At 41.1% G+C, this 16,262-nt stretch overlaps 2 protein-coding genes across 4 annotated transcripts in view; one reads left to right on the top strand and one right to left on the bottom strand.

Annotated features, from left to right (window-relative positions):
- Tax1bp1 (Tax1 binding protein 1) overlaps positions 1–9,582 on the top strand; it is a 61,622-nt gene extending 52,040 nt beyond the window's left edge. For all 3 annotated transcript variants that reach the window (XM_027429649.2, XM_027429647.2, XM_027429648.2), the window contains 4 exons: positions 934–1,108; positions 1,607–1,749; positions 6,918–7,000; positions 8,922–9,582. In XM_027429649.2, the coding sequence (XP_027285450.1) occupies positions 934–1,108; positions 1,607–1,749; positions 6,918–7,000; positions 8,922–9,126 (606 nt within the window). In that variant the 3' untranslated portion in view covers positions 9,127–9,582. The remainder of the gene's footprint in view (positions 1–933; positions 1,109–1,606; positions 1,750–6,917; positions 7,001–8,921) is intronic.
- A 3,279-nt stretch (positions 9,583–12,861) lies between these two features.
- The window catches only part of Jazf1 (JAZF zinc finger 1), a 304,686-nt gene continuing 301,285 nt past the window's right edge, over positions 12,862–16,262 (bottom strand). The window contains exon 5 of the mRNA XM_027429650.2: positions 12,862–13,365. Within this exon, the coding sequence (XP_027285451.1) occupies positions 13,189–13,365 (177 nt within the window). The 3' untranslated portion in view covers positions 12,862–13,188. The remainder of the gene's footprint in view (positions 13,366–16,262) is intronic.

Raw genomic sequence — 16,262 nt, 5'->3', positions numbered from 1 at the left:
AATACTGGATTTGATTTGCTAATAAGGATTTTTGCATCAGTGTTTATGAAGGCTGTGGTGTGAAGACTTTTCTGGATATCCTTTCTTGTGTACACACAAATGTATATCCAGGTACACATGTGTGTGCATGAGGAGGCCCAGGGTAGATACCAGGGGTCCTGGGTGGCTCCAGAATATATATGGCTAGCTTCCCTAACTACCTTTGCTCTGAGGATTCCCTGCTTTTTACAGCTGGCTATTGTGCCTGATCTGCCTTTATGTGGTTTTGTGGCTTTGAACTCCAGCCCTCATGGTTTGTGACAGACACTTGAACTACTGAGTTGTCTCCCTAGTGCCTTGCTTGATTGGATAGCCAAACATTGGCCTAATAAGAGGTCGGGAAATGTTTCTTCCTTTATAATTTAAAAGCTATACAAGATAAACATATATGTGGACTTTAGTTTGGAAACAGTCTTATATAGCCCAGGCTAGCCTCCAACTTACTGTGTAGCTTAGGATCACCTTGAACTCCTGATCCTCAGTCTCCACCTCCTTAGCAGCAGGGTAGTTGTAAGCTAGCCTGTCTGTCACAGGCTTAGTGTTTTAAAATACATTTTAACTATTTGACAGAATTCTTTAGTAAAAGGGCTGCCTTTCCCTTTTTTATACTAAAATTTTGTTAATAGTTAAGTAATAGGTTCATAGTTTCTCCTAAATTACTTGAATAACAAGTACTTTTGGCACTAGTAAATTTGGGCATACATTAGGCTTTATCCTGATTTCTGATTTTGTTGAATGTAAGAGGGGCATTTAAGGGGTAGGTGTAGCTTCTCCATAAATATACCCAAAACATACTAGAGAGATGTTAGTGCTGTATTTGGACTGGATGTTCAATGCTGCCTTCATAGAATATTTAACTGTCTTGCCTGTTCTTTTTTGTTTTGTTAATTTTAGGAACTTAAAAGGAGATTAGAAGATCAGAAAGGAAGAAAAATGGAAAGTCCGAGCCCACAACAGGTTTCGAGGTGTCTCAACACATTCTCTGAGCAAAATGGGCTCCTTCCTACACTGCCAAATGCACAGCCAGTTCTGCAGTTTGGTAATCCTTACACAGCACAAGAAACTCGAGGTTATTGAAATATTTTTTTTTCTTGGGATTAGCTGACTACAAGAGTTTTTGCTTTTATTTTCATGGAATTAGATAACTGAGGGGTATAATGAACTCTATAAAAATTTTGTTTGTGTAATTTGTCATTTCAGTGTTTAGTACTGCCACTGACATCATCTACAGGTGATATTTCATGAATAAGTAGTCTTAATTGCTTATTGTCGACTCAGGTTTTAGACTTGTGGGTTATAAATAAAAACTGAAGAAAGTTAAGGGGCGTGCTCTGTATGTAGCCCAGGATGTACATGCTACCATGCCTGTGTGGCTCCTGCTGCTCTTTTTATGCAGTGCTGAGACTCCCAGGCCTTCTGGCTCCTGGAAAACCTGTTGCCACTGAGTCACACCCTGAGTTCCTGTTTGCTTTTAAATCACCATATCTACATATAGAGGAGCTAATTTCTGTAAATGCTTTCATCCAATTTTTTCCCCTAAATGTTTCTTCCATAATTTTTGTTACAGACGGAGCGGATGGTGCTTTTTATCCAGATGAAATCCAAAGGCCACCTGTGCGAGTCCTATCTTGGGAAGACAATGTTGTCTGTAGCCAGCCAGCTCGAAACCTTAGCCGTCCGGATGGTTTAGAAGATCCTGAGGACAGCAGAGTAAATTGAGTTTTCATTGTTTGAGCCTGCCTGCTCTTGTGCTTCTGGCTTAGTAATTAGGGTGTGTATATGGAAAGACTAGGAATTTGCATTTGCATGTGGTTGCCTGCTTGATTTTTTTTTTGGGGGGGGGGGATCTGTGTTTGAAAACTCAACCAGGTTTTTTTTTGGTTTTTGGAGACAAGGTTTCACTGTATTGCTTTGGAGGTTGTCTTGGAACTCGCTCTGTAGACCAGGCTGGCCTTGAGCTTCCGAGTGCTTGGATTAAAGGCATGTGTCACCACCGTCCAGCCTACAATATTTTGATTGTGGCTCTGCTGGCAAGAAACTAAAGTGTTGAGATGCAAAGATATTATGCAAAATCTAGTACTGCCATTTCAGTTGAATATTTATATCCTGTAAATTTTAAGTTAAATTGTATTATCTTTATCATATAGTAGCTTTTGGTTTTGAGAAATTCCTTTTTTTAAGACATCCTTAATACTTTTGTGACATTTCTTATTCTGGCAGCAATGTAAAAATGATGATAATTAGATTATATGGCATATCATTTTTAAACATATTTTATTATTTTGTTTTTGTTTTTTGAGACAGGGTCTGTGTACATAGCCCAGGCTGTTCTGGAACTCACTGTGTAGACCAGGCTGGTCTCCAACTCACAGAAATCCTCTTGCCTCTTCCCAATGCTGGGACTAAAGGTGTGTGACACCATGCCTGGGTAAACAATGTTTGGTGGGTTTTGTTTGTTTTCTGTTTTTTATTATTTTTTTTACATAGTTTTTCTCTGTGTAACTACCCTGGTTGTCTTGGAACTGGATTTGCAGACCAGGCTGGCCTTGAACTCAAGAAGATCAGCCTGCTTCTGCCTCCGAGTGCTGGGGTTAAAGTCATGTGCCACTATGCCTGGCTAAAAGATGATTTTTAAGAGATTTTTTTTTTTCACCATTTAATGAATAGATTTCTTAGAGCAGCTCTTTGGGGGGTGGGGGGAACTCCTTTTTTTCATAGCAGCTCTTTCTTGTGCATTAAGATAAATTTCAAGGAAATGGTTTTATCATGCTCTTTGCAAGTACAGTGGTATCATGACCTGTTTCTCATTTAATATAGTTTGCTGCATTTAATTGCTATTAACCTTTGCAGAAACTGATCAGTGTTCAGACAGGCATGATTTTAGACCTAGTGTTCAACACTCATAATGGAGAAAAATGTATTTCTCTCTCCTGCCTTTTGGCCTCCTGTGTCCATTACTGGGAATAATTAGGAAAGCTGTCGGAACTTTTGTAGCCTGTTTAAGGTCTTGAGTATCATCTTACTGCTTTTTTATAACTTCACATTCTGCATATTTAATCTGATCATTCTTGGCAGAGATGTTACATGTGACAAGCTTTTCTCTTCCATACTCATCAGCTCCGGTTTAATTAGCAGAATGTTCTTTCTGGTCTGTGTGCTTTGCCCTCCTGCAAACCTGTGAGAAGCAGTGTTAGCATCTTGGCCTCACGTCCTGAGGGGCTTAGGTTTGATAATGACATAGAAGGTTCTTACTATGCATGCCTGGAGTACTGTGTTTTGTAAACAGAAGATTCTGTGTATTAGAAGAGACTTTTTATATACATCTAAAATTTCTAAAATTCTTGTCATTTTAACAGCAAAACCACTTGCAAATGAGGGGTTTTGTCATGTGGTTTTAGTAAGACTATGGAAAGCAAATTGTTTTGTATGAGTGGTTAATGGTCACAGTGCCCAAGTGGCCCACCTTGGAGTCAGAGTTGGGGTGTCCTACTCTTCTAGCCTATCCCGCTGCCTTGCCAGCTGCTTCCTCCTCTCTTATACTAGAAACTGGTGGCTTTCAGAATGGTTTATAAGTCATTGTAGCAGGTGTAATGACAGTGGTGGTGGCAGTGACCGTTTCTCCAGCTGTTGCTTGCTGAACCTTGTATATGATACAGTAGTTCTAATAGTGGGTTGTCACCATGGCTCGTCAATTGTGGATGAAGCTGAGCTAGCTACTGATATTTCTAACTCACACCACTGGGAAAGCAAATGTTGGATCGGAACCTTGCAGGTCACCTGTAAAAGCTATGACTACACCAGAGGTTTTAAATACCTTAGTTACCTAAAGGATGTGTGACTGTTAGCCACTGCACCGCTTCAAGCTTCAGGATCACATTGAACAAACTAGTTTCTCACTTTGTGTTAGCTTTTACATGGCTCTTGATTTATGTTGCATCAATGTCAGAGACTCAGCTTCTAAAGCTGGGGTATGTGGGAACTGGAGAGATGGCTCAGAGGTTAAGAGCACTGGCTGCTCTGTGTTGGCACTGTGCAGACTTGAAACATAGTAGTGCATTGAATTGTTTTTTCATTTTTCCTTTTTTCCTTCCTTCCTCCCTTCCTTCCTTCCTTCCTTCCTTCCTTCCTTCCTTCCTTCCTTCCTTCCTTCCTCCCTTCTTTCCTTCCTTCCTTCCTTCCTTTTTTCTTTTCTGATTCAGGGTTTCTCTGTGTAGCTTTGTAGACTAGGCTGGCCTCAAACTCACAGACATCCGCCTGTCTCTGCCTCCTGAGTGCAGGGATTAAAGGTGTGCGCCACCGCTACCAGCTTTGAATTGCTTCTTCACATAGTATCTACATAATTTAATACTTCTTCAAAATTAGATCTCATGGAATCTATGAATTTCTGTTACCCTTGGTACCTGCATAACCAGATTTTGGAACTATGACCTACTTTGCATAGTTTTTGCTACTCAATAAATGTGGCTTGTATATATGCAATAGTACCTCTTCCAAGACTGCTGGAAGTAGAGATGGCCCTGCCTTCAAGCAGCCTGAGGATGAGGTGATGTGGTGTAGCTCATTGAGTTCAGGTATAGCCATCCAAACTTCTAGTCTTGCTGTTCGAGACTAGATAGGCCCCTCCCTTAACACTTATATACTTCCCGCTTGCATGCATTTTTTGTTTTCCTTCTTCATTCTTACTTCTATTAATAAAGTTTTTATTGCAGCTTCCATGAGTCATTTATAGTGACCCCCCCAACTGAAGATTGTTTCTGCTAATACACATTTTTCTGTCACAATTTTAGCATTTATTGTTGCAAGTGTGGTTCTTTAAAGAGTCACGTGGCTCCAGAATTATTGAAAGAATTGGGGCTGCTCCTCATTGGATACAGTGCCCTGCTTGAGGCTTCGCTTTAGATTGGCCATCACAGTAAAGTATCTATTCTAGTGTGTTCACAAAGTGATATACAGTGGATTCAGTTCGTTGTTAGTCAGTATTCAGAAAAGTACAAGGGGCGGTTCCTTTCTGAAAATTTGTTCTCTTGATTAGGCAAAGATAGACTTCCTTTCCTTTCCTTTTTACTTTTTTTTTTATACACATACTATGCTGTTTAAAATTTAGCTGACCTTAGAATAGTAGTACTAAGTAGTACTTTATTGAAATGTAACTCACATCTTGCACAGTTTGCCATGTAAAGTATGTAGCTCTGGTTCTCAGCAGAGTCACAGAGCTGTGCAGGCACCACAGAGTCCACTTGGAAACTCTTTTTGCAACTACAATAGAAAGAAACCCTTGGGTCCTTTACCTGTCAACTCTCCCTTCTCTTCCTTTACCCCAGGAATCTCTTTATCTGCTCCCTTATAAACCTGCATATCTTTTGGATCACCCAGAATGTTTTCAAGGGCATCCCTATTTTAGCATGCATTTATGCTTAGCATGGAAAATGTGCTTCCTTACTCTACTGCTGGATATCATTTTACTATCTGAATATTCCATTCCATATACTTATTTAGATTTTTTTTATTTTCTGTATGTGAGTGCTTGCCTGCATATATGTCTGTGCCTCACTTATGTGCCAGGTAACAGCAGAGGACAGAATTGGGCCTTGGACCCCCTGAAACTAGAGCTGCAGGCAGTTGTGAGCCACTATGTGGGTGCTGGGAACTGAACTCAGGTCTTCTGCCAAAGCAGCATGTGTTATTCTGCATTCGTTACGAGATTATGAGCAATGAGTGAACTGAGTCCATGCATCATAGGGAGAGGCATGCACTAGGTCAGGAGCTGAGAGTTTATATGCTGAGACAAAGGGCAGAAAGAACCTCAGAGTCCACCCCAGTGACGTACCTCCTAATCCCCCAAAACAGTTCCCCCAATCTATGAGCCTCTTGAGACCATTCTCATTCAGACCACCACACCATCTTAACAGCCCCAGAAATTGTTTTTAAAATAACGGTTCTCAGTGTTCTTCAGTTTCTAATATTACTTGACTCAAGTTTATTATTTTTAAAAATAATATAAAATGGCATCTCATTCTTTTAACTTAAAAAAAGCTGTGTGATTAAGCCGGGCAGTGGTGGTGCACACCTTTAATCCCAGCCCTCGGGTGGCAGAGGCAGGTGGATCTCTATGAGTTCGAGGCCAGCCTGGTCTACAAAGCTACACAGAGGAACCCTGTCTCAAAAAAGAAAAGAAAAAAGAAAAAGCTGTGTGATCAAATGCTTAAATACATTAAAAAATTTGTAGCCTTGATTGGCAGGGAATTCACTTTGTAGATCAGGCTAGCCTCAACTCCTGCAGATCCATCTGCCTCTGCCTCCTGAGCACTGGGATTAAAGGTGTGCAACACACCACACCTGGCCTCCCCTAGTACTTTGGACAATCTGGGGAGGTGGCCATGTCTCTGTCTCATGCTGACCCTCCTTCCTCAGCTTCCCATGTTCTAGGATGGCAGGCACATACTGCCATGCCCAGCCTCTGAACTCTGCTTTTCAAAGATGGTAATATGGGGATTATTGCCAGTTTATGGCTTAGACAGTAGAAATTGTTTGCCTCTTTTCCCTCCTAGTATTTAACAAGCAGGCAGTGAACATGTCTAATAGATTATTGGCATTTCAGGCTACAGTATACTGTACCATTGGCGAATTCATGGTTGCTTACAAAACTGTTGTGAACTATTGGCTATTTAAAGTGAGGGAAGGAAGGTTAATGAGGTGTTTGGGCCCTAAAAAGTTGTATTCTAATTTACATATATGTAAAATAGGTATTGTGAAAGTTTAAATAATAGACCTAAAAATTTAATTGGGTAATTTAAGTGTCATTGTGAGCTGACTTGTTCTAAACAATTTATATTGGTTTCACTTTTCTCAAAAAGTTGCCCTGCTTTGTTTTGTGCCAGGAAGATGAGAATGTGCCTGACCCTCCTGATCCAGCCAGTCAGCATTTACGTGGTCATGGAGCAGGTTTTTGCTTTGATTCCAGGCAAGTGTTTTCCTTTGTAAAATTACATAGAATTATGTGAGATGAGTGATTCTTAAAAAACAGTTTCTGGGAACTTGATAAAAATACAGTGCTCAGAGTATAGCCTACAGAAAGGAAATTCCAGGTAATGGATCCCACTGTTCACTTTACCTTGCCTCTGGGTGATTCAGACGTGTATTATCCTTTGACTAGCTAGTGGCCTAGACTCTTCAAAATGGGCCCTTTTTAAAATTCTGTGTATCATGTCTGTGTGTGTGGTTTTGCTCACTTGAGTTCAGGTGTTCAGAGGCCAGAAAAGGCCATCTAGTTCCTGGAGCTGGAGTTCAGCAGTTGTGAGCTATCCAGAGAGGATGCTAATCTCTGGACTCAGCCAGAGCAGCACACATTCTCTGAAGCCCCTAACATTCTTTGACTATTAAACCCAATACACACTGATGGGAAATTAGGAGTTGTAGTCATCCTTAGAGTTAAAAACACAAACAAGGAATATTAAGTCAGATTTTAATTTAAACAGTTTTTAAGTTTAAAATAATCTACCCCAGTGGACAGAGTGAATTGGATTAATTGACTGGTTGTGATAGCCTCTGACCCAGTTTGCTTAGGAGAAGTGTCAGAACAACTTATGACAGGACAACTGTCCTTAGATGAAATTTTTGACCTGGGGAGAGAGGCCTCAGTACACCCAAATCCTCTGTCAAGCCTACCAAGGATCATTGTATTTCTAAACTAACAGAATCCAACCACAGTTTCTTAGCACTTGAGATAACTGAGATTAGAAAACAGATTAGTCACATGAACGACACCATTGAGTAGAATATTGGTACAACAGGAAGAAACTTGCTGAGTCCTTCAACACCACCCTGCGTGAGATCAAACCTATTGCCTCCAGAGTTCAAATAGTGGAAGGGATACATTCGTGCTGCGCAGAGTTGCTTGCTAAATGTGACTTCCTTGTGATGACTACCGGTAGATCAACCGAAGCCTATTGGAAAGAGCGTGGACAAGCCCCTACTGCCCTGCACTTTTTGAAGCACAGGCTGTAGATAACCTATGCACCAAGACTGGGTCCTTTGTCCCACCTGAGGTCCAAGAGGCCAATAATCTTTTGAAAGCAGCTTGTTGCCATAATGAGGAAACTTTCTCCAAGTCCTGCAGGACTGCCCTAGAATTTGTACCACTCCTGCATGAACACTTTTCTGGTTAAAACACAGCCTTCCATCAATTGGCCCAAGTAACTGCAAAGATTACTAAGCATCACAATGCAGAGTTTCAAGCCAGCTTGGCAGAAAGCAGTTCAGTGAGACTTAGTGAGACTTGCCTCACTAAGTCTCCTGTCTTGCAGAAGCTTCTCCTCTACAGCTTAAAATTAAGAGTCAAGCTGAGATTCCTTGTCCATGCCAGAAGAACATTAGAGTGGTACCGCCTAACCCTCAACTTGAATTCAACTGGGTGTCTGTGTTTTACCCACTGGACAAAGATTAGGACTTAAAATGTAATGGTGACTCAATTTTAGAGTTAGGAGGTATTGAGTACTATGAGATAATCCTTATTAATACAGAATAACTTGAGTAATAATATTTTAGCAAGGACTTTTTTCCAGTAAGAAAACAAAACAACAAAAAAACTTTAGTTAAAAAGAAAATTTTTTACAGTAAAGCACATTTATCATAATGTCTGACTTTGGTAGATTTGGGGTTGTCAGTCCAATTATGAAACTAGATTTCCTGGGGGCTTTGTAAAAAGACAGATGCTGGATATGGGACCAGGAATCTAGAAGCAGGAACAAGTTAACTAAGCTCGTGAAGACTTTGAGGATAAGCTGTTAGCCCAACTGTCAGGGAGCTAATGTGCTTGTTGTACACTGACAGGTACTGTTGCTAGGAAAAAAAAATGTAATTCTTTTGTTTTCTTGTTTCTTTAGAAGCTTTGATGTTCACAAGAAGTGTCCCCTCTGTGAATTGATGTTCCCTCCCAACTATGATCAGAGCAAATTTGAAGAACACGTTGAAAGTCACTGGAAGGTGTGCCCGATGTGCAGCGAGCAGTTCCCGCCTGACTATGACCAGCAGGGGTTTGAAAGGCACGTTCAGACCCATTTTGATCAGAATGTTCTAAATTTCGACTAGCTTTTATTAGGAGTTAGTACAATTTAGCAATCTAAAAAAAAAACAAAAAACAAAAAACAAAACAAAAAAAAACCTCAAATAGAGACTTAAGGAGACTCCAAGATCTCACTTTCATCTTCCCTACAAGGTGTCACTTTCATCTTCCCTCCTCTGCACTTTTCTGATTGAGAACTACATTTGAGAGTGGTGTCGCTAGGGCCAGGGTACAGCTTTGACTACAATAAATAAGTTTTGATCTCTGTTAATCTTGTCTGCTTTAAGAAAGTTCTCTATTTGTCCCCGAGTTAGAAAAAGTGTATGGAGGACGACACAGGAATTATTTTAATGTTACTGAACTGAAAACATATGTGTAATAGTTGTAGATTATTTAGAACAATCAGAAGATTTACAAGTTTCTGTTGACCTTGGTAATTGAGCATGACTACTATTATGTAATAAAGAGCATCAATCATAACAGCTCTGTGAAATAATTCTTTGAATATAGAAAAATGCATAATCCTACTTAGGAGCTGCATGTAGCATGAGATAATAGACTTGAAGATACTCTTTTATACGAAAAACACTGGCTGTAGGAATTAATATAATACATTCTGCTAATTTTATGATAAAATTTTAGCATAACCTGGATGATTATTTTTAAACTATTGAATTTGTATTTATAACTAGTGAGACAAAGACCAAGATAAGCCAGGCATCAGCTTTTCTCCTTAAATGACCTTGACAGTGGTTTGTGGCATAAAAATGACAGACTATGTATCAATGTCTTATATTTTTCCGATGAGAATACAAATTAGAAATAACATTCCTTTAGTAAGTGGTTAAATAGAATTTACAACCCAAGTCCAACTAATGTGTTTCTTTCTTAGTTCTCCAGTATGGTATCCATTAACATTAGAGAGGACACATTTTGGAGGGCTGTCATATCATTGTCACATTTGCTTAGAGTTTTACTAATGTGGTGCCTTGGGGTTTTTGGCTGGGGCCTTAACTTCTGAACTGTACTCCTTTCTCTCTAATGATGGGAATGTCAATAAATTGCTTTCCATTTGCTGCCTTAGTAGTTACAGAATATTGAGACCCGTTGTGAGCAAACTGGGTACTTAAGATGGTGAGTACATATTCAGGGTTCGTAGTCTTCTGGATGTGAGCTGTGTTGTGTTGCTGGTATCTGTAGGAGCAGAACTTGTGTATTATTTGAATCATTTGAAAAGGTAGATAAGTGTATGTTTTAAAATACTTTTGTTTTTTACATTTATGTTATTTGAAAAGCTATTTGAATCTAAGGAAAAACAATATGTAGCATTCAGATGCTAGCTGTTTGGCAGTCCTGGGAAGCTGTGATAGCAATGCATTCTCCTTCTCGCTTCCTAGTAAGTTTTACATAGGATATACTCGGGCAGAATATGTATGCCAGCAAGGGGCGATGGGGATGGCTTCCCTTTTAAAGTGCTTTCTGTGCTAAGTTGTGACCCCAGCACTCCGTGAAAAACCGGGGAGGCAGTAACTAGAGTCCTTGGGGCTTGCTGCCCAGCAGTGTAGACTAGCCTTTGAGCTCAGGTGCAGTGCGAGACCATGTCCCAGGTGAAGAAGTGACTGAGGAATGACGCATGATGACTTGTGCCCTCCACATGTACACACTGTCCTGGGGCTTTCTCTTACAGTTGGTATGTATGGCCCCTGCTAACGGGAAAGTAGTCTGAAGAGTGAAGTGCTGTCCATGGAAGAGTTTTAGCCCCAAGCTTATGAGAAATTATCATTTTACTTACAGAAAAGTAGGCAAAATGGAAGGGACCAAAATCTTTACACATCATCTAGATTTTACATAACAATTAGGAGCCTAAGAAAACAGTCACTGGACAGATGTTTTGATTCCCACAGGAAACCTGCTAGGGGTTCTCACGATGGAGCTAATTAACATAAGGAGCCGAGTTTACTTTGGGTCAGAGGCAGTTTATTTTAAATGTGATTTCATGTACATTTATTAAGCAGCTTTTCTTGACAGAAATTTTGAGTAAATTGCCCTCAGTTCTAATACTTTTGTTTCTTTCAAACTTTATGTGCTCTGTCCCCAACAAAACATATGAAAATATAATTTAAAGCACAGTTTTCACAGACACGGTACAATACATTCACTATACACGGTGTAACAAAATACCCCATCCTTACCTGCTTAGCAATACTGTCACAATGAGAAGTAGAAACGGTTTGGTTCATCACTGAAGAGATTTAACATGCACAACGACTGCTTTTATGACTGTGGCTGCTGAACTACTGATCCAGCCTGCAGTTTCTCACACTAGAGAGAGCAAAGCTAACTAATAATTGCTGGCCTAAAACTTTTTGGTCAACTGTAGGTAAGTATGGAGCGAGTAGGGCCGCCTTCTGAACCAGCTAGTTGATTCTCAATTCTGGATCATTCTTTTAACAAATGTGGGCTAACACTGTGTAGTCAGGACCAAGACCACTTTTCAGAGCTGAGGATGTTTTTGGTGGGCAGCATCTTTTACAAATACGTGAAAGTCCCTCACCATGAGGGACTTACAACTTAGGAATGTAGAAGCTCACCCATCTGTTTAACAGAATTGTCATTTCACAATGTAAAAAGCCAAGACAGGACCACTACTTTCTAGCAATGTATAAGATTTCATCAGATGGGAAAGTTCTTTTAGAGGGAATTTTGAGTTTGCTTTTACCAGTTTGTACTATGTGTAGTTAGCTGTGTCAAAGCAACTTTTATTGCGTATTAGGCAACTGGTAAACTCTTGTGTTTGAAGAATAGCACTTGGGATAAAAAAAACACTCAACATATGATGGTACTGTCGGTGAGAGAAACTCGAGGAATGGTCCAGATGTAGGTCACTCTTAGTGGGTTGTATTAGTCACTCTCTGTTGACCACCTGCTGCAAGAAGCACTTAATTGTCAGTAAGGCTTATTTTCATATTCTGGCAAAATGTTTTCTAAAGCTAAACAGACATTTCTAATGAGAATGCAGACATCTACAGTGTGATGGGAAAGTGCCTTTAAAAGAAGTGAAAACAGCACAGAAAGGGGCACTAGGGGTCTCAACAATGTTCTTCTTTCAGACATGTTTCAGTTTTATTTCACATTGCACCCCACAGATCTCTTAGGGTAATAGTTGCAGGAATTGGCAACATATAAACATAAAATTGTTGGCAATAGAGAACTACAAAGTGCTTTAAAACCTCATCTGTTGATGAAGCTATAACTAAGTTTCACACACGCACAATTTGCACTTACATATTTTAAAGTGTTTAACAGATTTAAGGGGAAGAGTTTCAGACACTGGTATCTTGGTCCACAGTAACATTAGGGTAAATTCAGTCTCTTGCACCCAGCAGGCACTCAGTGTGTTATTATTAATGAGTGAACCGAGTCTTTTGCACAAAGATGCCATTTAGAACACTAAAGTCATTGGTAAGTTCAAGGGCAAGAGTTTTGCTTTTTAAAGGGCAAGATGATAATTAAACAAAACAAAACAAAGCACACCTTTTATGCATGTTAAATATGAAAATATTTTAGCATATTATGTTAAACATTCTTATTTATATTTCCATTACCTAAAGTCTTTCTACTCACAAATACTAACTCCATTATGTAAGGCATGGTAACCAGTTTGATAATGAAGGTATTTTGGTTTTATGTGAGTTGATGTGTTGAAAAGCTTCAATCACATTACAATCTTGAAAAGCATCTCAGTGCCAGCCCCTCCACTCCCAGTTAACATCACTGCAGTGTGATTAAACAGTATGCAACATGCCCTTAATTTTATTTTGTTTGGGGGAAAATGTGCTGAAGAACCTAGAGCTTTTTCATTTAGCACCTTATATCGAAGTGATGGGAATGGGTGTGATGATTACATGTGCAAATGTACAAAATCATCAACTCTACAAAGATACATCATTCCAAAATTACAGAAAAGTTTAAAGCATGCATTTAATTATTTCTCATTAAAGGGTTGCTGAGTGCTCCCCTGAAAAAGGTGGCTGTTTTCAAATCAGCAGCTGCTGGTGAGGGTTTCTTGGCACAGTTCTGACCAGCAGTCACTGCTGCATCTTCCTGATCATCTCCGCTGACACCGGGGGGTGGAAGTTGATTGTGTGGTGTCGCAGGCCCTGAGCCGTCTTGTAACTCTTCCCACACCGACATTTGAACGGTTTGCGGACTCGGATCTGCGTTCGGTGGCCGTTCTTAGCGTGGTACTTTATGCCATTCACATTCTGTGGAGAAGATAAAATTCCCTATGAGGAGGAGTCAGAGAATGTCTTGTCACACTCGTGCAAACCTTGGCATTGGTCAGATTCAAGTGGAGTAGCTACTGGATGGCATCTCCGGAGAGGGTCTGGTAGGCCTGGGCTATACACATTAGTCTGCGTGAGAAAATTAGTAGTGCAGTTTCCCTTGGTGTTTTGAAGCCTCACTTCTTGGGTACTAAAGTTTGCTACTTGGAAGAGAGTTAATTGGAAATCCTATGAATGTTTCAGAATGGCCAAGGAATAGCCTTCTAAAGAACACAACAAAAAACAGGTTACAGCAGACCGAATATAAGATGTGTAAGGTTTTTTTATTTGGAAACTTGATGTTTTACATTCAGACAGCCATGGTAAGTTCCCTGCCACACCTTACCCGGAATCTGACAGTGTTAGCCCTGCTTCAGCACAGCTGTGAGTGTTCGAGCCTGTGGGCACTGCCTTTACTGGTGTTCTGCATTGCAAACACCATGCTTTTAAGATTTAGATCCCGATGTTTAGATTAGCAGAATGCTCCAGAAGCCATGTGGGGCTGCTTACAACTGCCCCAAACTCCAGTTCTAGGGCATCACATACCTTCTTCCAGCCCCAGCAGAAGGGTCACTAAACATTTCATGTCTGTTTCTATGAGCCTTGTTGGAAATGGGTGTCTTAGGGTTGCTAATGCTGTGATGAAACACCATGACTGAAAGCAACTTGGGGAGGAAAGGGTTTTTTCACTCATAGTTCTGTTTAACAGTTGGTCATCAAGAGCAGTGAGGACAGGAACCTGGAGGCAGGGCCTTATGCAGAGATCATGGAGGGTGCTACTTACTGGCTTGTTCAGCCTGCTTTCTTATAGAACCCAGGAGCACCAGCACAGGAGTGGCCCCATCCACAATGAACTGGTTCCTCCTCCATCACACTCTTATTTTTTTCTCCATTTTTTATTTATATTAGAAACATGATTGTTTTACATGTTAATCCCAGCTCCCTCTCCCTGCCCCCCTGCCTAACCCATACCAATTCTGCTCCCCAGAGAGAGTGAGGTCTTCCATGGGGGCGTCTTGAGAGTCTGTCATATCCTTTGGGATAGGGCCTAGCCCCCCCCCCCCCTGTGTGTCTAGGCGGAGGGAGTATCCCTCCATATCAAACTCTATTTAAGAAATCCCTCTACACATTGGCCCACAGCTAGGTCTTAGGGAGACATTTTCTCAATTGAGGCTCCCTCTTCTCAGATGACAATAGCTTGTGTCAAGTTGAGCTAAAACTATCCAGCACAGTGGGTTACACACACACACACACACACACACACACACACACACACACACACACACACACACACACACACACACACACACACACACACACACACACAATCCCTATGCCCACTACCACTCACTACTTAAGGTAGAAGAGGCAAAAAGGCTAAGTAACTGCATCCATTAGATAATTTACTCCATCTGGTCTTGGGTTCTTATCCCTAGTTAGACCAAGGAAAATTGGGAGCCAGACAGGCATTTACAGCTTGACCTCCATGAACCCAAACACAGTTCACCCAGGGTAGGACATGAACCCAGAAGGCTTTGCAGCCTTTTCCTTAAAACAGGACAAAGGCTGCCCTTTTTCAAACAAAGGTTTCTGAAAAACACAACCACCCATTTACAGCTCTATTCTGGGGAGAATGAAGCCAGCTACATGTTTGGAAGCATGTTATTTCTCAGGATGGCCAAAGAACCTAGGCTAGCATCCCAGCTGTTGTGATCCGCCAGCTCCCAGGGATCGGTGGGAAAGCCTTACCACAGTGTACAGAGAGCATTTTGCCTGCTTGAGGAGGTAGGTGTGTGTGTGTGTGTGTGTGTGTGTGTGTGTGTGTGTGTGTGTGTGTGTGTGTGTGTCTGTCTGTCTGTCTGTCTGTCTGTCTGTCTGTCTCTGTGATAAGGTATGCAGAGGCCAGAGGAGGACTATGACTACATTTTCGTTCTCTGTCCTGCTCCCTTAAGACAAAGTCTCAGCCTGGGGATAGGATGACAACTGGCAAGCCCCAGCAGTCTTCCTGGCTCCAGATTCTTGCAAAGATTTCCTCCACCTAGTCACTCATGTGTAGGTAATAAAATGGCAAGGCAAGGAGAGCTGCCACAAGTCACCCAGATGTGTGATGACATGTTTTGCCACATGGCTTTTTACCTCTCCTCTGTACTGTATGTCTAACTTCTTTAGTGTCTTGCTGGTATGTCTTGCGAGCCTAGATGCATCCCAAGTTCTTTCTCTGCCAGGAAGTCCTGCCTATTATCTCATTGCCTAGCCATTGGCCATTCAGCTCTTCTTCAAACCAATCATAGTGACACATCTTCACACAATGTAAACATACTCCAACAACTGCTTTCTGTTTCCTATGTGCACATATATGAAACATAGCATGTTAATAAAAGTATGTGTTTCCTCTTTAGCCTATCTTATTGTGGTGGCAGGTACTTTTCTTCCTCTACAAAGTTCTGGAGGGAGCATCCTAGGCCAAGGAAGATGCAGGTACCAGGCCCTCCTGTTGGGTCCTGTTCCTGAGTCCTACTCTTAATTTGAAGTCTAGGAGCTTGAATGGAGTAAGGAGATATGCACGTCAGTCAGTGTCCAGCAAGATAACATCTGTCAAGAGAGTCCCTGCTGAATGCAGTGTGCAATTAAAGTCTGATCTTGGTAATAAACAATATGGCCGCCCTTATAGATTCTGCCTGACTCCAGGGCTCACTGGCAGGTTACTACCCTCTTGCTCAGTACCAGTGCTGCTAGGTACACAGTGGAGATGAGTTAATTCCACCACAACAGCTCTGCTGCTCTACAGCCATAAGGGAAGTTCAGCATCTTTTGGGAGGAGGGGCTGGGTGTCTATT

The sequence above is a fragment of the Cricetulus griseus genome, chromosome 8 (assembly GCF_003668045.3).
Source record: "Cricetulus griseus strain 17A/GY chromosome 8, alternate assembly CriGri-PICRH-1.0, whole genome shotgun sequence".
Taxonomy (NCBI): domain Eukaryota; kingdom Metazoa; phylum Chordata; class Mammalia; order Rodentia; family Cricetidae; genus Cricetulus; species Cricetulus griseus.
Note: the sequence above shows the minus strand (reverse complement) of the source record. Positions and strands in the feature narration are given on the sequence as shown.